A 20,520-nucleotide genomic window follows, 5' to 3' on the forward strand; every position below is an offset into this window, starting at 1 on the left:
ACATAAGGTCCTACAAGAAATAAATATTCTGTCTTTTGGTTTCAGGTTTGAGCCACGTTAGAGCGAAGGGATGTGACCGGACGTCCAGGAAGAGTCAACAGGAATGAGAGCGTTTCAAATTAACCAGGATTTGACATTTAAATCTCTTCTGCAGCCACAGACACACACAGAAATGGCCAATAAGCATGTTTTCGTGCATATCTGACCATTCTTCAGTTGTCTGACGTCAATGGAGCAAACTGCTCAACCTCACGGCCGGACACTGAGCCAGAGAGAATAGTTTCTGGTCAGAATCTCGCTGTTTCTCTGTCCCTCACTCACGCACAAACAGGGGAGTGTAAAAGGGCTGAGACAGCCCAGAAATTGCTATTTCACTGGACACTAATCAAGAGGGAACAGCCTGTTACCTTCTTGGCACAGACACAAAACACACAGTGACAGCCACTGATATAAACAGACACACACACAGAAATGCAGCTGCAAAACCCAGCACATACAAAGATGTGTACGTACACCCACAAGGACAGAGTGACAAATTATTATGAGGCACACAAAAGGATCCCACAAGAAACACCTACATGCAGTCCACATCCCCCCCCCACACACACACACGCGCGCTGCATGTCAACTGTAGGGAACCGTAGCGAACAGAGGAGACAAGATAATAATACAGTCACTCAGTTTATTCCAGTACTTCTGGATGGGTAATTAGAGCGAGGACGGGCGAGAGAGAGGCAGAGGGAGAACGAGAGAAACACAACAAACCCCGGGTCACTTCAATTTACACATGACTTTTTCATGAGATAGAGGCTGATCAAACAGCCGTGTTATAATCAAAGATAATCCTCTGTACTCACAGTGGAGTGCTTTAAACCTGTTAATGAAATGATCACTACTTAAAATCCTCCTCAACTGTCTGTAGAGAAGGAAACAAAAGTGAAATAGGAGGGAAGACGGGAGGAAGCGCAGCGTTTGCTACATCCTGAAGTCTAACAGGAGGCGTGTCGTTAAAAAGTAGAGAAGAAGAAGGTTCCAGGCTGCAACAGCACAGCCAATTACTTGATATTCCACCATGGCTTTGTTAGAAGTAGAGCATTTGAGTGGAACAAGGCCAGAGTGCTGGGAATTAAATGAGGGCAAGGACCAGCATTTTAAAAGGCTGGAAGCTGGTGAGCCTCGATGGTGGGACGTCTCATATGGTTACATTTGGACTCTAACTGACACAGAAAAGCTACAGGACGCGTCAACGGCCTGACTTTCAATGAGTCAGCCAAGGAAAACAGCAACAGCTGATATTGGAAGTGTCGTTGAAGCTGTGAAGGCGAATCCAAGACACGACAGCGTCCGCAGGTTGTGGGAAGCAGAGCTCCAGCCACTAAACTGTCCTTCATCTCATGTTAAAGCAGTCATACGCTGCTGTGTGGATTATGGTTAGTGCAGTAGTAAGTTTCATGTCCAGTATTATCTACACTTTTTATCTAATCGTCAGTGTGTGATGCTCATAGAGTTTATGTGCTAGGAATTTATTCACAGTTATGATACAGTTAATATTATATAAATATGTAAACTGAGTTGAGAAGTCTTTGTTTATCAATACATAGATAGTATGACCCCCATAAGGAGAATAATAATGTTGAGATATTAAGTGTAATTATTATAGTATAGTATTTATTAGACAAAGATTCTGCATGAAAAAGAAAAAAACAAAATGAAGTCAACCTAGGTTTGACACGATAAACAGTAATGTGACATACAGACTGAACACACAAATACAAAACACTTTAATTATTAAGTGCATTGTCCTCTGTCGCTAATGCTGCTAATGTTTTCTGACACACTGTCTCCTTTGAAAACAGCAGGGTTGAGAGCGAAGGGGAGCGAGAACAATCTGCCCTGCCAGATTACCCTGATACCCAACAGATCCACCCAAGGGATCCACCCAACGGATCCACCTACTGTAACAGATCCACCCAACAGATCCACCCAACGGATCCACCCAACGGATCCACCTACTGTAACAGATCCACCCAACAGATCCACCTACTGTAACAGATCCACTCAACAGATCCACCCAACGGATCCACCCAACGGATCCACCTACTGTAACAGATCCACCCAGGCCACACAGACGCGCTCAGGGACGCACTTTTTATTTTTTTCCCTTTAAGTTTCCCTCATGGCTTCCCATTGACTTTGTAAACCAGCCATTTTACCATTTGATGTAGGTTGTCTGCTAGAATAAAACAAAGGGAACTGCTGTTGTCTGGCTAAAACTACAGTGGTAGAAAGTCACTGATATGGAGGAAGAGAGAAAGGAGCCAATGGAACTAAATAAAGAGGCAATGAATGAAGGCTGACATATCAAACTACGGACACTAAGGTTGTTACTACTTCCTGGTTCAAGCTGTTACTGAGCCGTAAACCAGCGTGTCCTGAACCAAATTGCAATTATCACTCAATTAAGACTTAGACTTCAAATTCCACACACCAAAACATTTCCAACAAGAGATTTACTTTCTTTTATATTAAAACTATCAGCTCTTGGTATTTTTCAGCCCTTCTGGAAATACTAATTTCGCAGCGTTCCGGTAGACGGGGCAGCCTCTCTCCTTGACAGGATCAAAACTCCGGAGACCAACCGGGGTCGACAAACTGTTGAATTCAATTCCAAGACCGGTTAAACCCACCGCACATTTCTTTTTAATATAACTGACCGTGCAGTGGGACAAGCGAGGAGAGTAATTAAAATGGATGCTGAGTACTTGGAGCAGTGGCTTTTACATGCGGGGCCAAATACTTCCTAGTTTAAACAGGAAGTCCCAGAGGATAATGAAGCTCAACATGTTCACCCTCCTCCATAGTGCTCTGTCTGAAAGGAGACAAGACAATTCCATTACCCAGTGATGTAGCACGGGTCCCCAGAGTGTGTGTGCTGGTACACACAAAAACAAGCTGCTCAGGGTAAAAGGAAATATATATCAATTGGAATGTTTCTGGAAATAAATTGCCTGAGGGAAACACGAGAACTCACCCTCCTTGGAGTCATCCTTTCCCAGCGTGCAGTCATTTCACTTAAACCGTTGTGGTTGAAGGCCACACTCTACATCTACGGCTTATAATTAAAGCTTCAGGAAGCCGTAACCAGTCACTCAAGGATTCTGGGGCCTTTATTGGGATTGTTGTGGCCTAAAATGCCAGGTTTTACAGCAAAAGAAAAAAACTGCCACGCACGTTTTTGGGTGTTTAATTAAACTCGGACCAAGTTAAAATTGCTAAATTTATTTGCTAAAAAAATTGAGAGTTTAAAGAGCTTTTCTGACTGTCGTCATACACAACAACAACAACAACAACAACAACAACAACAACAACAACAACAACAACAACAACAACAACAACAACAACAACAACAACAAAGCTTATTGGAACAATCTCAATTTGAGAAAATCAAATCAAATCAAATCAAAATCAAAAAAAAAAAATCTGAAATCCAAATTTACATTGTTTCTCTGCAGATTCAGCAACTCGCACACCTTCATCCAGGCAGAGGCGACCTCACAACCCAACACAACACTGGAAGTAAGATTTCTGCAGTAATTTCTTAGTGTCTACACCACAACTGTGTTTACATCATCACACTGCTATGATCTGAGAGCCGCTCAGACTGCAGTTGTTTACAAGAATGAGTCAGTCCAAACTTAGAAGCCCTTTTTCTCGTGTGATGATTTATGATACAGATTCATTCCTAAACAGACACCACTCCTGCTCACAATATAAATGTTTCTTCTTCATTATGGATGTTTAAAATGTTGTCGTTACAGTAATGGGAGTGCTCTGTCTGGAGTGCCCCAGATTGGCCCATGAATTATCTGTCAAGAATTTGAGGGGAAAAAAAGAACGAAGCATCACATCTTATCTGGTGTCAGCTGGCGGGCGGAGTGTCTGACTCGCACACTGAGTGGCTGAGTAGCTGGCTAATGGGCTCTAAAGACGGGGAGTGATCAGCGGCGGAGCTTTTAGATATGCACGGCCTGATGTTCGAAGGGCCGTTGCGATTTCACCGCTCTGCGCCAAATCGCAGTGTTCAGGAAAAAAGCACAGAACACGCGCGATGACCCTTCGTTTCGTCCGCTGGGTCACAAATGATGCTGCCGTTAAAGGGAAAACAGAGAAGGCCTGCAGGTGTGAAATGTGAGTGACAAAACTAAACACATGCTAGTTGTAACTTTTATGACAATGTCTGAAAATAAGACAACTAGTAAACAGTCTGATCACACATGTACTGATGTCCGGTCCAACTCCCAAACTACAGCAAAGCAAAGCAGACGTGGCCCTGGCTGCGTGAAGCTGCTGTTCACAAGCAGACCATGTGTCTCACAGGCTGACAGGTTACCATCGTGAGCGGCTGGATATACGAGCCAGCGCGCTTGATGTTGTATTAGCTGGGAGGCCGTGTTGTGCTGCCATAAATCGCTCAGCTGACGGCCACTAAAGACGGCGACAGACAGAAGAATGGACGAAGCCAGAAACGGGCAGAGCCGCAAAAAACTTCTGCAGCGTGGCAGCGGAAGGGGAGAATTTGGGCTTTTCACGGCGTGCGTCACATGTTCAGGACCTCTTATTAAATTATACGGGACCTTTCATACAGTATTTCGCTACCAGGAAGTCATATTCCATCAGTCAGCTCTATGGATCTGTGCTGGTGTGTCTGTGTCCCTGTTCTACACAGTTTATAACATCTGGTTGTGTGTATGTGTGAGCTTAACACATACACACACACGAATTGAGTACAGGCAGCGCTTGGTTGTATCCTTCAACATGCACAGACGTGCCAGTGCACTATTTGACACATTCATACATGTCATTGTTTGGTTGACTGGACCCAAAGCGACCGGCAAATAAATAAATGCGTGGACTGCAGGTGTGAAAAAAAGCTAGCGGACGAGAAGCAGGCGTCGCATCAGCTTTACACTTTCCAATGGAAATTCAGCATAAAACACACACACGTGCAAACATGTTGACACAAGGCCAGTAAAAAGTCTGGACAAACCTTTTCCTTCAGCAGTTTGGGATTACGTGATAAACATAAGGTGATACTTGACCCAGGTTGTGTTTTCCACCTATGATTATTACAGTGACAAAAGATTTTGGTTGAAAAATTCCACATTTGTTCTGACATCATTTCAGTGTGCGGTGTTGTGTAATGATGAAATAAAAAAAAGAAAAAATATATAAAACAACAGGACAAAAGGCGAAGGAGCCAGTGAACATTGACGGCTTCAGAGTCGCTGTGTGATGTTCTTAATGCAAACACAAGCGAGGAGCGACAGACACTGGGTGGCAGAAGATGGACGGAGAAGCCAGCGATAAAAAGGCAGCGCAGAAAAAAATAATCAAAGCGCTATAAAAGGATCCAAATATAACAGCGACAGAGACAGAGTAGGCAGCTTGAGATATAATCACAAAGTTCAAGGAAAAGAAACAAAGAATGGAGCAAATTTGTGAAAGAGCACAGACAGATGGCTCAGTGCTATTCTCCTGACAACACTTCTATCTGTGTAAAATATAACAAGCCCCGGGAGTAAGTCATAAACACTGCATAAAATCAAACTATCATCATGATGCTAATCACAACAAGTGTAGTGTGTCATGATGTCATTATCGCTGTGTCTGAAACTTTTGTACTTGACAGTTTAACATAATGAAAATGCAGAAATAGCAGCGGCGCTAACAGCGTAAAGGAAGACAAAGAGATCTGAGTCTCTGTGGTCTGAAAGGTGGAATTAAAACCGACATGGTCCCAGTGAGGAACATGTCATGAAATCACCAACTGTTATCATCCATTCCATTCAGTGCCAGGCCGGACCACCAGGGTGCCGTTCTCACAAACCTGTAACTCAACCCCGGTGGATTGTTCCCTCACACAGACGCACACACGAGTGGCTGACAACCGCCAGCGAGTCATTACACAGACCAGCAGCAGCAGGTCTACGGACCGGCAGGAGGTCCACAGAGCAGCAGCGGCAGGTCCACTGACCAGCAGCAGGTCCACAGACCAGCAGCAGGTCCACGGACCAGCAGCAGCAGGTCTACGGACCAGCAGCAGCAGGTCTACAGACCAGCAGCAGGTCTACGGACCAGCAGCAGCAGGTCTACAGACCAGCAGCAGGTCTACGGACCAGCAGCAGCAGGTCCACGGACCAGCAGCAGCAGATCCACGGACCAGCAGCAGCAGATCCACAGACCAGCTGCATCCCATTCAGACTTCATTCACATGCTGCCACGACACACGCGACATCGAAGTGTCACTGGCTCGCTCTCATTCCAGCGTTCGGTAATTCATCACTGCTGATATGATTAACTAACTGTCACGCTCCCGTATCGTCTCATTCATCAAACATTTGAGTAGAATTCACTTGTTTAACTTCAGCCTGGACAAAGCGCTTGACGGGTGAAGTTCTCCACTTTCTGCTGGTGGAGCGGATCCCTCACGTGCGCTCTCCTTCTCAGGCGACGGAGGCGCTCGCTGTGTTTCTGAGCCACTTCCTCGGTCCCGAGGCCGCTTTGTTTCCCACCAGCTGGCAGATTAACAGCCCATTCGCTGCGGTGACATTTGGACTGGCTGCAGACGAGCCAAGACATCCGCTCCTACAATCTGATTTACACCTGAGATGGATTCTGTAATAAAACAGTGTCTGCCAGTAGAAACTGCTATTTGCTCATATATTTCAGTCACGCGAGTGATGAATCAATGTTTTTCTCATGTGGGGTATCCAGAGTTATCCCTTTTGGCATCGGTATGTGACTAACTTCACAGACTGGCCAGGTAGCTGCAGTAAAACCACTTTCATTTAGAACGTTACCTATTTATAAAACTACCAACAAATGCAGACAGACAGGAATTGATTGTGTGAGGAAGTGCTGTCCAGCGGAGATAATGCAGACGCGCGGCCCACTTTTATTCTACTTTACAGCTTCAATTCAAACAAAACATGAAAAAAAAAAAAAAAATTCTCCAAGTGGTCATTTAAAAAAGACGGCGGACATCAATCAAGCAGTTTCGCTGCAGTGACAGACGTATTGAACAAACCAAGTGGAGGAGAAAGGAGGAGGGTCAGGTGCTGATGAGAAGCAGCAGATGTCACAGTGGATCTGAGATATCGCTGTTGTACCGTTGTTGTTGACAGTCGCTGTGGTTTACCAGATAAAACCAGTGACGTCTGGCTAAACGCTGGTGGAAGCACAACCTCAACAGTGCAGTTTGTAGAAACACCTGAAGTAATATTCATACAATTACACGTGTTCCTTCACCAAACGTCCTACAGGCTCTGAATGAAATATCATCCTAATAATGGAGCAAACTAATTTAAAGCAACAGCCAAATAAGCTCTTCACTCCGTGGACACTTAATGTTCACTTTGTTTAAACACGCAGTTTAAAAACTTAATTCATGTGTGAATAAAGACTTTTCACTTGAGCCAAATAGCACCGTTACCAAAGGTGTTCACCTTATTATCCTCCAGAGTTCTTATCATTTACAGGTCCTTCCTATCCCAACATCATTATGCGCAGACCCGGTGTATAAAACCTTCACCCTCAGAATAATGGATCTGTGAGGAAGCCACAGCCAAGTCGCCGGCCACGACGACGCGCTGTTAAACTGACACCCATTTAGCTTTGTATGATTATTAAAATGCAAAGTCGTTACAGCACAATGACCAGTGTCATCTTTAACAACTAATCATTAGAGCTAGTCAGCTGGCAGCAGCTCCCACTGTTATCACCACAATTTGGGTTTTATCTTACTATTTAAACCTAAATGAAAAAGCCATTTAAATATTATAACTTACTAATAAAATGTGGTCGAAGGGTTTCATTGTGCAAGCGTCAAAGATTTGAAAAAAAAAAAAAAAAAAAGGTGACTCCAATTAATGTCAGTCTATTAAAACAGCATTGTAGTGCTCTGGTAGCGTCTGCATGCGGATTAATCGTTTCATTGTTATTGTGCTGCGGCGCTGATAACACGTAACATAAGTCCTAAAGTCGGCACTTGAAATCATGAGCCGTCTTTTCCACCGAGCAGTAATTGTGCAGCTACTGTACGTGGCTAATTTCACGTTTTGATCATTTGTCCTAACTTTCTTAATCCAATGAACTCGTTTACCCACTGGGACGACTCTAGACTGGTCAAAGGCCAATAAATCAGACGCAGATTTTACTCACTGCCGATGTGAAGGTAGATGGTGTCGCGTCGCTCCCCGTTGGGGTTCTGAAAGCAGCTGTAGAGCCCGTTGTGGCCCAGGCCCACCTGGCTCAGGATCAGTCTGGGACCCTCCAGACGGTGCTGGGCCTTCACATCGGTGCCGTTCACCTTCCACGACACCGAGGCGTCGCTGTCCAGGGAGCCGCACTGCATGGTGACATCACTGGACATCCGCTCATACTGGTTCCTGGCAACTGGGGGCAGAGGCAAAGACGAGTGTTGGTGACAGCAGGCAATACCAGAACAGACACGTGAACTGGCAAAATAAAAGTCAACTTCCTGTCACACCCAATCACAAGCATGAGGCCGAGCAGAGGTCGAACCCATCCCAGATCCAACCGTTGCACTAAACAGAGCATGACTCATTGACGCAGTCAGTGTTTGGGGCTTTTCTTACTGTCCAGCTATGCACATGCTGAGCCACTAATTCATAGCAGAACGGATGGAGAACATTTCTAGCATTTCTTAGTTTTGTATTTTGGCTTCATTTCATCCAAACATTCCTGAAGTGGAGCAGAAAATCATCAACTTTTGCTCTGGTCCTGTTCTTCTCATTCTGCCTGTTTCCTTTATCCTTGCGTTAACTGCCCTGTTGCAACGCTGCCTTTGTCCATGGATTCAGAGCCGTGGAGGCCGTGACCCCAGGCGTTAGGGGATGTGTGTGAGCCTAATGGGAGTATTAGCCAGAATACTGGGGTGAGTCGCCCTTTCTGCTAATACGTCCCACGGGACCAGTCATGGTCGCGCAGACACAGCACCTCGGATTAAGACTTAAAAACAGAGGATCAACAGCACAACAGCGTCAAAAGACACCACAATAAAATATTGATCCCGTTTGTAGGGTAAAGCCTTGTGTGTGGAAGCCACTGGCCTCAGATCAGAAGCTGCTCAGATCATTGTCTCGTCTTCTCTTTATCTCCGCCCGCGACACCCCCTCCCTCCATCCTCTCCCATCGCATCGCCTCTCGTTTTGCCAGTTTTCACTCCAGCCAGCCTCGTTCTCTCCATCTGCTCAGACATGCCTCCTAATGCAGATGCTACAGATGTCACCCTGGTTCCATGTATATTTCATGTGCCATAACAGAGCTATCTATATTTAATGGGACAAGATCCTGTCCCCGATACCATTACTCTGACACTGTTTGTTCTCTCTGTCTGTCATCTGCTCAACCTCCCCGGCCCCTAACTGCATTGTCCCCGGCTCTCATTCCTACTCATTGTTATGCCGTCGCTCCCTTTCCCCCCCTTCTGTCCATTGTCATCATCTCCACGCTTGTCCTCTTCATTTCAATGAGTTCAAATAATCTGTGTGCATATGCATGTCAGTGGCAAGAAATGACATTTTCCTTTGATCTCCTCCTCTGTCAAGGTACCGTGAAGTGACGTGTGACTTGAAAAGAAGAGGAGTTGTTTGCATAACTGGGCAAAGTCGTACAGTTTCAATTTGATGTGAGCTGCAGTGGTGATGCTGGAGCGTTTGGTGTTTTTGGAGACGAGGATGCAGGGAGTGGAGACCTTTGACCTCCAACATGACGACACACACTCAGCGGCCAGATTGTTAACAACCAACCAACCAAGATGAGAGGAGAGGAGATGGATTCTGCAGCACAGAAAAAAGCTCCCTGTCTAAAATACCACCCACTGCCTTTAGGTGGCATTGAGTTATTATCTGAGGAGAAGATCATAAGCCTGATGTCATCACAAGGAGGTGTTTAGCTTCATATGGTGTGTGTGTGTGTGTGTGTGTGTGTGTGTGTGTGTGTGTGTGTGTGTGTGTGTGTGTGTGTGTGTGTGTGTGCGTGCATGTTTGTTCTTTGTGCGCGTGTGTGTGTGTGTGTCTCCACGGTGATGGTTATTTACTGAAACAGGCTTCTTCTGCTGCTGTTTGTCTTCAGCGTCCTGCACCGTGGTGATTCCGACCCCCAGCTCCCGCCACCTCCCATTCCTCTCACTCCTTATCTTACATCACTCGTTCTCCTTCTTTTCCAAAACCATTCGTCTCCCTCACCTCTGCTGCTTCCTAATCTATCTGTTTCATTTCTGTCCTCCTTTCTCCTTTCTTAAAACAAAGTTCTCTTTCGACTTCCGTGTCTCTGCTGACACTCGGTCTGGTACCTCACCCGTTCCTCACCCGTCTCCTCACACCCTCCCCACCATCTGCCTCTATCTAAATCCTAAGCCTTTATTCCATTATTCAGTTAGTCTGCCTTATCTCGCCTGCTCCTCTAACTGTCAGCCAGTTAAAGATCAATGGGCACATCATCAGCTTCATTTAAATAATGTTACATGTATAGATGTATCTGTTACATGAGTTGGTCTCTAAACATAAATGACTAAATGGAATGGTCTACCTCTCTTTAAATATTACATGCGCCTTATAAAGAAATGCTTTTTCATTTCACAATGAACAGTTTCTTCCCAGCGAGGAATGATGGAGTTTTCTGTTTTGCTTTTTCACTTTCACGGGCCGCTGCGATGCAAACTTAACGGGAGGCAAATCTGGCACTATATGAGTGACAGGTCCCTGTGGCTTGTGTGATAGCCATGACAAATACTAGTGTCTTATTGGCTGACATGTATAAATTCTAAATGCAAAAGTCGGCTACACTGACGGTTACCTTGGCAACAGCCTTGCTGCGTGCTGTTGTCCATCATATAGTATGCATGAAAGGGACCCGGCTGCATTTTACTACTGCTTACTCACTTTGAATGTGGCACCGGCCACACTGATAAGCCAGAACCAATCATCCAGACCCTCCAAACAAACAAACTCCACAAACACAGCCAATAATGAATGAATCAAACTTTTGTGACGTCCCCAAAACATCTCCACACTGTACATTTTTCACAAACCGGAGTAAAATGAGGGCTTTTCGTCAAAGCAGACTGAAACATGGAACTTAGAGGCATTCAGGTGCACGAGCGTTTTCTTTAAAGCAAGGTATTTGAATAATCAACAGATCATTCCAGCTCCACATGCCACCCAGTTAAACAACGCGCCTCCTCTGGCTGTATTTGTCTCCCTTATCTGGGTTGTACTCTGTGTATCTCTTCGCTCACCTTCGCTCTCGCCTCTCCATCATTCTCTCCCCCACTCACCTTGAAACTACTCCCTCATACTCCCCCTGAACCTGAGCGAACCTTCAGCATTCATCAGTGGTACAGTAGATCACTGATCATGAGTATTCCCCACACATCACACACATGCATAATACGCCAGGCATAGTGGTGGAAACACAAGAGGCCACACTCCTGAGAGCACTCGCACTCATATACACGCGTGCACACGGCTCTGCATAATGTCCTCATGCCTCATCACCACACACACAAGCTGGCCTAATAACCATAATGACATTCTGTGCAAGCTATTGATCTCTTGGTAATAGACACGGCTCTGTGAGCTGGGCTGGGACACGGCTATTCTCAAGCAAATCAGAATGAAAATCACCAATGTCCTTCAAAAAGCTTGAGTTTTGCTCTTATTATTCTACTTGTTTATGTCGACGCACCGGCCTTTAATGAACAAACATCCTCCTGGAGGTAAAGAAGATCACATATCTTAAGTTACGTTTAGTTGCAGTTTTCTGGCCGAGTGAAGTGAACGGCACCAGTGATGGAATAATGACAGAAACACATTCACAAACATTTACTCAGACCCTTGAAGGAATGGATCAGTCGGCACACGTTGGCAGAAGCAGTGAGGAAGTGGGTCTAGTTTCTCTGGTGACTGCCTGCGTTCACCTTTCATCCATAAATGTGTTGCTAAAACCCACAGCGTGCACTGTGTGTAGCACAGAGGTGACTCAACCAACATCTGCTCATGCACTCAAAAATGCAATTGAAAATTCAAGCCAAACATTTAAGGTTTGGAAAAATTCTACAACCCACATGAATGTTAATTTGAAAATGGATTAGAATTTGGGTTTATATTGATGTCTGGTTGGTCCGAGTTCTTCACAGTCTGTGGGAACGAGCTGAGCGATGTAAATACACAGAGCAGAGCATTACAAGCACTTTTCTGTGCTTGAAGTGATTCTCTAAGTGAGACATACAGTTGGGTCAGAATCTATAGCTGTGTGTGTTCAACATAACAATGAGGGTCAAGGTCAGAAGAGACATGATGGAATCCATTTAAAGACAAAAGAGATTAACTGCTTCCACTGTTTGTGAACATTATTGGAGTAATAAATTCATGTCTTCATCGTTTTGCCCCTTGATTAATCGTAATTCAACCCGAAAGATCAATTAAGGTCAAATTATCATTAGCAGGAGTCGAGAGAGGATATTCATGAGCACAAGTAGCCCTGCAGTTTGATTAGGTGATTAAACACTAGAATTACTTGTTCAAACATGGAGTACCACCCAGCTGGACTGTACCTTTACGCTGCAGCATTAGCAAACAAGAGAATAGAACCTGGGTCTTCTTCAGCTGCAGTATATGGACTAGTGCTACCTCCACTGTCCATGTGCATTCATAGAGTTTGTGTGAGTGACCATGGGTTTGTTGACTACTGTACTTGTACGTGTGCGTCTCTGTTTGGGGGAATGCGTCCTCCTCCTTGTGGAGTCGCTGGCTGAACATTTCAGACCTCGTGTGGGACTTTGTGGCTTCCAACCAGGCTGTAACTCACTAGAACATGTATCTGTGGATCGCATTTGTATGCCTAAGGGGAGCTGTGGCTTTTTGAAAGACCAACAGTAAAATATTGGAGGGGCTGACGGAGAGATAAAGCCCTGGAGAATCATCAGTTTAGGTTCAGAGGTTTGAAATTTTTCAACTCGGTGGCTGCACATGCTGGATGCTCCTGGGCTGCTTACAGTGATAGGGAGAGATGAGGCGCATGCGGCCAAGCAGTGATTGGTGGAACAGTGGTTATCAATCTTATTTGGTGGAGAAAATACTTTTTTCGGTCTTTGAATTTTGCTTCAATTCGAACTGAAGAGTCCTTTATTCTGCTGACACAGAAAAAAAAATTAGCTAGAGATTGTTACAAATCTATATTTAGCACAAGCGCTAGTAAAGCTACTGTACAGGTGGATCAAACACCTATGAACGAGTATGTGAAGGTTTAGTCAGCGCATAAAACACAGCGAAGCGAACGCTCATGTACTGTATGGAGTCACACAAGGTCGACTGCTCACGGCCTCAGATCCACTTGTTTCCACCGATGGCCTTCGCTCATCTTTTTATTTGCCCCTCAACAACAAAGACACCTTTTAAAGGCAGTTGCACAGTCATTCCACACACAAATGTCATGTCCTTGTGCAGCGTTGTTGTTTGTGTACATTCAGGTAATGTTTATTATATAAGTTGAACAGTGCTTGTGCAGCCTCCTGCCTTCACAGCGTGGTCGCTCACTCTATTCCTAACTGCAGTCATCACTCGCTGCAGCCGTGCTGTTTATTCGCTGTTCAAACAGTCTTATTTAAGCTACAAGTGTTATCACACCAGCAATCGCGGTCTCTGAATTTGGTTGTGTTTATAGATATGAAGAGCCCCAAAGCTATTTTGCACTTTGCATTTCATCAGTTTCACTGGCAGTAGATGCTCTGAAGACACGTTAACAATGTTGACAAGCTTTGTTGTATAAAATATTTTAATTACATTCAGTAAATTTAATTGAGGTGTTTCCGTTCTATGGCCCTGTCTTTGTGTATTTACACTGTTGTAGTTTACTGGTAGAGATACATACAGATATTTTATTATATCTGGTGCCGTGAACTTGAACTAGATGAGTTTTACACTAATCATTAATGAGGTAGTTGAAAAATGATGTATGGGTTAATTGTTGATGAATGCAATCATTAGTCGCTGCCCTACAGAGAGAGAAATGTTAATTGTGCACAGATTGTAGACAGCGGCTAAAAGAGGCGTGGGCGTCGGGTCTTTTGAAAACAGAGGACGGGAGCGACATCAGCAGCGCCGAGCATTTGCTGCGTTCTGTTTTTTATTAGTGTCATTTAATTGACAGCGTATTATTTCGGACTACCGGCGGGCTTCTGTACGGGCTGATTAATGTATTCATCACAACAAAGACTTCCTGTAATGTGAATCCTCTGCTCCTCGGTTTTGTGTGGCCTGAAAAGCACCGGATCGTTTGCACGTGTGTTCTTTCTGATGGTGTTTTACAGCCGGGGAGACTTTTCCTGCCTCCGTCAGCACAGCTGGTTGGGCAGGTGCCGCCCATTCTTCTGAGGTATGACACAGCAAAATGCTAAATCCCCGAGCGATTTATAGGATGGAGATCCGATTAACTGCTGTATGACATAATAAGTATCGGCAATAAACTTCTGTTGACACTTTCACGGTTGTGCACATATAAATACACTGATACAGATGTTCTGCAGACCCACGTGGGTCACACAAACACACATGGATAAAAACACGCACGCACGCTTTGCATGGACACAACACGAGCTCTCACACCTACACTTCCTCTGCAAACATCTTGGAATTAAGTTATCACTTCAGCCGCTCCTGTCTCTCGTTCCCACAGAGAGATTAACATCCAGTCTCTCCCTCCTGCTCTACATTTGCCTCCTCTTTCTTTTCATCTGAGCACTGAGGCAGCTGCAGCTGTGGAAGTGTTTGTGTGTGGATGAGTCAGGGCATCAACTCTCAAATATATCCACTTCCTGTTTCCTGCCATCTTATCTTGGTCCCACTGCACTTGGAAACATACAATGTGTGTGTGTGTGTGTGTGTGTGTGTGTGTGTGTGTGTGTGTGTGTGTGTGTGTGTGTGTGTGTGTGTGTGTGTGTGTGTGTGTGTGTGTGTGTGTGTGTGTGTGTGTGTGTGTGTGTGTGTGTGTGCTGTTTGGCTCGTGAAAGCCACAGGAGAAGATGGAAAGATTTGTAGGCAACTGGGGGTTAATTGATACTTTACACTTTAGATGTCTGTCTTGTGGAAGTGAATAAGATAAGAGCATGTGGGAAACAAAAAAACAGAACTGAGTGAAAAAGAAACAGATGCAAAGTAGAGAGCAACTACGGGGGAAGGGGGGGAGCACAGGAGGGAGGAAGGGAGGAAGGATTGTTGAGAGTGAGCAGGGCAGTTAATATTTTACAAGCCTGGATTAGAGAGATCATGAAATGAGAAATGGGAGATGGATTCCTGAGAGTCAGCTACAGGGATAAGGAGCAAAAAGGAGTGGGACAGCTGGATAACACGGCTTTGATCAGAAACATCTGTAGGTTTTGTGGCGGAGGAAGAAAAAAAACAGTGAGGGGTGGGAAAGACGCATCCTGCTTCATCTGTTTGTCTCAACAGGTTTCAGGCTGACTTACAATGTGTGTTGGGCTGCTTTTTCTGCCTTGAGCAGCCTAAGTCTGTTATGAATGGCTCATACTGGTTCATACTGGTTCCTCAGGGTTTAGCAGGTCAACACACTGAACGGTGCAGGCCTCCTGTCAGCCTGCTGACCATTAAGAAAATTAAATTGCAGGATTTAAAATTGGTTTTCCATCCAGGCATCTGCTCGTTTCATTCCGTCTCCATGTTATAACTAAAAACTAAAGTCTTGCTTGACATAGCGAATCCATCATGGTGAGCATTTCCTCTCCATTAATTCATTTTTGTCATATCAGCAAAGTGCACAACACCAAATCTAAACATCTAATTTATATTTTGTTGACCCATCATGTCGTTGTAAATGGCTCCTTTAACCAGACTGACTGTCTCGGCTGACAGGAGTCTGTAATTGTTCGGTTTTGGGGAGAAACACAGGAGCCAAGTCAGCCTGAATAATGAGAGATGATTAAATATTCCAACCAGTAATGGTTCTGGTGTGTTTCCAAAAGAAAATAAATATGTAAATCACAGTTTTAAAAGAAAAAAAACACAACACAAAATGAAATTACGTGCATTAGTCTCTCCGCTGTAACTTAAAAAAGGATGATGTTGTTATTATCTGTTGTTGTAATAAAGCTTGTATCTAATAAATATGTTGCTTGACTCCCCTTTGGCAAAAGTCTGTAATAACGCTAATCACACATAAGCCTGAAGAAACCTCCCTCACAGTCCTAATCGTATTGGTTAATAACACTAACGTCACCCAAAGACTTCCCATGGAGCCCAACTGAAGGTCAGCGCTAATAACCAGGCTGTCTACTTATTAAACCAAATGAAGAAACAGACAGACAGAAAGGAAACGAGACGAATAGAGAAAAAACACCGCGGAGCAAAAGAACAGAAAAGAGTAGAGGCCGGACGAGAGGAAGTTAAGGAGATGAGACAAAGTATGAAGAGATCGGTTGGAGGAGGGGGAGACGGGGGAGGGAAGGTCTGAGAGGGAGAGATGAGAAATGACCCCTTTAATTAATGGACTGTAATATATGACAATATTCCTGGGTTCCAAGATAATATCAGCAGGAATTACGGCCGTCATCACAGGCACACTGTGCAAATATACCATGACCTTGACAGAAGAACTGAAGTGGCAGTGAATATTGAAAGACCCTCTAGACAGGAAATAAATGTGTCCTGCTCATAAAACCGTATTATAGCAGCAATTATGAAAAAAGCTGATTCTTTTCTTTCTTTAAAATCTATGTGACGCAAAAACCAGGCGCTTCCTGCGCCGCCGCACGGACACTTCTGCACAACATCTACAATTAAAACCATACAAGGTACAAGTGAAAAAGCAATAGAGCGGCACAGGATGTACTGTGTGAAATGCTTCCGCTGCACAGTAGCTGTTACTGACCTGTCAATCACCCGCCCACAACAACAACAACTCTCCTGGTTCGTCCAGGGCTTAATGCAGCGTCTGGATCCAGACCAGCAGCTTCCACCATATGTGAGTCAGCCATGGAAGCTCTGCTACTCCAGGTCAGACTCTGGGCTATTTCCCTGTTGCCACCAAGATTCAGTGAAATTCTAGAACGAGTTCTCCACGCTCGTGTGCTCCCAGAGTCGAGTGTTTGCTGCTTCCAGCGCCGGGAGGAAGTCAGGCAGCGGCTGCACACGCGCCGCTCTGCAGCCGCGTCGGCCTCGTGTGACTGGGGAAACGTTCCACCCGTGTCCTGCAGGCAGAGCACAGAGGGCAAACACACACGCCGGCCGCGTCCACGTCCAGCGTCCGGAGGTAAACAACCAGGCGCGATGCGGCTGAAGTGTTTCAGCTTCAGCGGCAGCAGAACGCGTCGTCCCATCTGTGACACACGCGGCTGAGAATGTACAGATTACGGCTCGCTCTCCTGAGCATCAGCTGCGATGCGCTAAAGAAACAGGCGGTGTTCAACAAGTGCGTCTGGAGGAGCCGGGCACATACACAGACACACACACACACACAGACACAGACGCAGACGCACACGCACACGCACACGCACACACACACACACACACACACACACACACACACACACGCACACGCACACGCACACACACACACACACACACACACGTTTGGACTGGAGCGGATCTGCTGAGACGCTGCTCGGCTTCGATGCTCACGTTCACCGACACCTGCACGCTTAGCATTAGTCATTAGACTTGTATCGTATGACGCTGAACTTCATGAAGATCATTATCAGCCAATCACTTCCACGAGCAGCCGCCTCTCTCTCCTCAGCTCTAATCTGACTTCAAAGGGACGTGACACAAAGTGGATGGTCCTCCCTCCGCTGTGAATCATTTCAAAGGAATGCAGGTTAATTGATGCAGCAGGTTATAATGCTGATTAGAAATAATGATAATAACAAATAGTGCTGATTAGATCAAAGCCATGTCTAAACTATACAAAAAGAACATTTTATTGCCTAATTGGATCAGTAAAAATACAAAACACAGACGAAAGATTAGAAATGGTTGCGACACGACTGTGCGTTTGTGTTGGTGCGAGTCTTCAGCAACGTGCTGCTGGATGTGCGACTGATTCGCAACCGAGGGAGACCTGAATAACGGCAGTGTTTGTTTTGCCCTGGCTCTGTGTGCAGGTCTCCATCCAGGCGAAGCCTGCGTTCAGGCCTGCGCTGCCTCCAGAGAAAGACTCAGAACCTGAACACGTCCAGTTCTTAGAACTCTAACCTTGAAAGAGACGAAAAAACACCAAAGCAAACAACGAGTGTGTCCCCTAATATGTATTATATATATTATATATATTGTGTATGGAAGAATTCCTTGTATTTATAAATTAGTCACGATTATCGTTTGGTCTGAATAATCATTCCTACTGTTCAGAACGACGGCATTCACAGGAACGGCTTTCAGGAAGTGGCCATTCGCCTCCTTTCCCCTCAATCCATGCAAATTATTCTGTTGCAACCAGAATGTTGTGATCCGGGACTTATGTAGCATTGCATAATGCAGAATTTCTGTCGTTATCAAGATATGCATATATGGAATTAATTAAAATATGATGCACTAAATATGAGCTGTGGAGTTCAGAAGCAGCAGCTGTGGCGAAACAGTAAAGAACGGACGGTCAATAACAAGCGGAAAGAACCAGCCAGAGCAGACGCAGCCAGAATCAATAGACTTCTACCTTAATGACCCAAAAGTCGTTGCTTTCTTTCTTTCTCTCTTAGGTGAGTGCTTTAATACGACACGGGCCATAAGCAGCACACATCCGTCTATTTATGTCTGGTCTGTTAAAGGTGAGGCTGAAAGAGCAGGAAGTGACCAGCGGCATCACCTCCTTCATTAGTCGCCCACAACGAGGGCGCAGCAGCACGTTAAGGGGTCCCACATCTCAAAAGACCTCCGTTCATCGTCTCTCTGGGCGACGGGCACACAGGCCAATCAGACGCCAGCATGAGGCGCAGACGCCAGCGAGAGCCGCAGACGCCTCGGCCTTTTAGCGGCAGACGGTGAAACCACAGAAATGCAGAGGTGCAACAACAGGACAAGCAAGTGGGAGAAATTAAGAGGCCTTGTTGCTGCTTAGAAGGAATGTCAAAACACAGGGAAGGAAGGAAGGAAGGAAGGAAGGAAGGAAGGAAGGAAGGAAGGAAGGAAGGAAGGAAGGAAGGAAGGAAGGAAGGAAGGAAGGAAGGAAGGAAGGAAGGAAGGAAGCATGAAAGAGCGCTCAAAGCATAAAACCGCTACTGATAACAGTGTCAGAAAAGCAAGCATGCACTGATGTGCAGAGGCCACTGTATGTGTGCATGTACACACAGAGGTTAATTACAGCCCCGTGTTCCAGCTTTAAGCCGTCTGAAGTCTGGCTGTAATGACATCCAGGTATGTTTGCTCTTCATTTTACACGGCTCATCGCAGCCTCAAACAGTATCAGCACAGGGGGCGGTCTGCGTGTGAGCCTCCCTGTGTGTGTGTGCGTGTGTGCGTGTGAGCCTCAGATGTGTGCTGCTGTGACGCACTGATCACAGTCTGTACAGTAAAAGTGCATGTGTTTGCTCCACTCCACCGAAATCAAACGTGCATTAGTGCGTGTGTGCGTGAGTGTGTGTGCGTGTGTGTGCGGGTGTGGGTGCGTGCGTTTGTGTGTGTGTGTGTGTATGCGTGCGTGCGTGCATGCGTGCGTTTGTGTGTGTGTATGCGTGCGTGCGTGTGCGTTTGAGTGCGTGCGTATGGGTGTGTATGCGTGGGTGCATGTGTGTGTGTGTGTATGCGTGCGTATGGGTGTGTGTGTGTGTGTGTGTGTGTGTGCGTTTGAGTGCGTACGTGCGTATGGATGCGTGCGTGCGTATGGATGCGTGCGTGCGTGCGTGCGTGCGTGCGTGCGTGCGTGCGTGCGTGCGTGCGTGCGTGCGTGCGTGGCATTGCCCACATGGTTGGACGGAGCTTTTCCCCGGCTTGTTGACATTCCAGTAGCTTGGCCTCTCGGTTTGCTTCAAACTCTTCTCTCATTCAAAACAGACCTTCCTCCTCTCTCTCTCTCTTTCTCTCTCCCCCCCCCCACACACACACTCTATTACTATTGTACCTGTGAGCGTTGTGAAACGTGAGGAGTTCACCCCGTCCTCATCAGGAGGAGCCGTGTGCTGTAGCTGGAGCCTGTCTTACACTGCGCTGAGCTGTATATCATTAAGGAGACAGACGGTGACTGTGGGCCTTTACTACCACGGCCTCTAGCATGTTTCTACTGACAGGCACGGCTCATAGAACACATTAGGCACGGCTCATGCAACTTTGTGTCTAAACTGCGGACTGTGAAATCCATGTTTAACATGCTACCAACATTCCCAACGGCTGGAAGTCGGAGCAGCAGCGCCGCATTCTTCTAACATCCTCGCAGCTTTTCAAGCAGAGATTTGGTTCCTCGTAACTCTCTCTCACTCGAACCTGAGACTTTTTCTCA

At 45.7% G+C, this 20,520-nt stretch overlaps 1 protein-coding gene across 7 annotated transcripts in view; it reads right to left on the bottom strand.

Moving 5' to 3' along the window:
• The window catches only part of cntfr (ciliary neurotrophic factor receptor), a 153,964-nt gene that overhangs the window by 55,368 nt on the left and 78,076 nt on the right, over positions 1-20,520 (bottom strand). For all 7 annotated transcript variants that reach the window (XM_055513173.1, XM_029168111.3, XM_029168114.3 and 4 more), the window contains one exon: positions 8,221-8,454. In XM_055513173.1, the coding sequence (XP_055369148.1) occupies positions 8,221-8,431 (211 nt within the window). In that variant the 5' untranslated portion in view covers positions 8,432-8,454. The remainder of the gene's footprint in view (positions 1-8,220; positions 8,455-20,520) is intronic.

Source organism: Betta splendens, chromosome 12 (assembly GCF_900634795.4).
Source record: "Betta splendens chromosome 12, fBetSpl5.4, whole genome shotgun sequence".
NCBI classification, from domain to species: domain Eukaryota; kingdom Metazoa; phylum Chordata; class Actinopteri; order Anabantiformes; family Osphronemidae; genus Betta; species Betta splendens.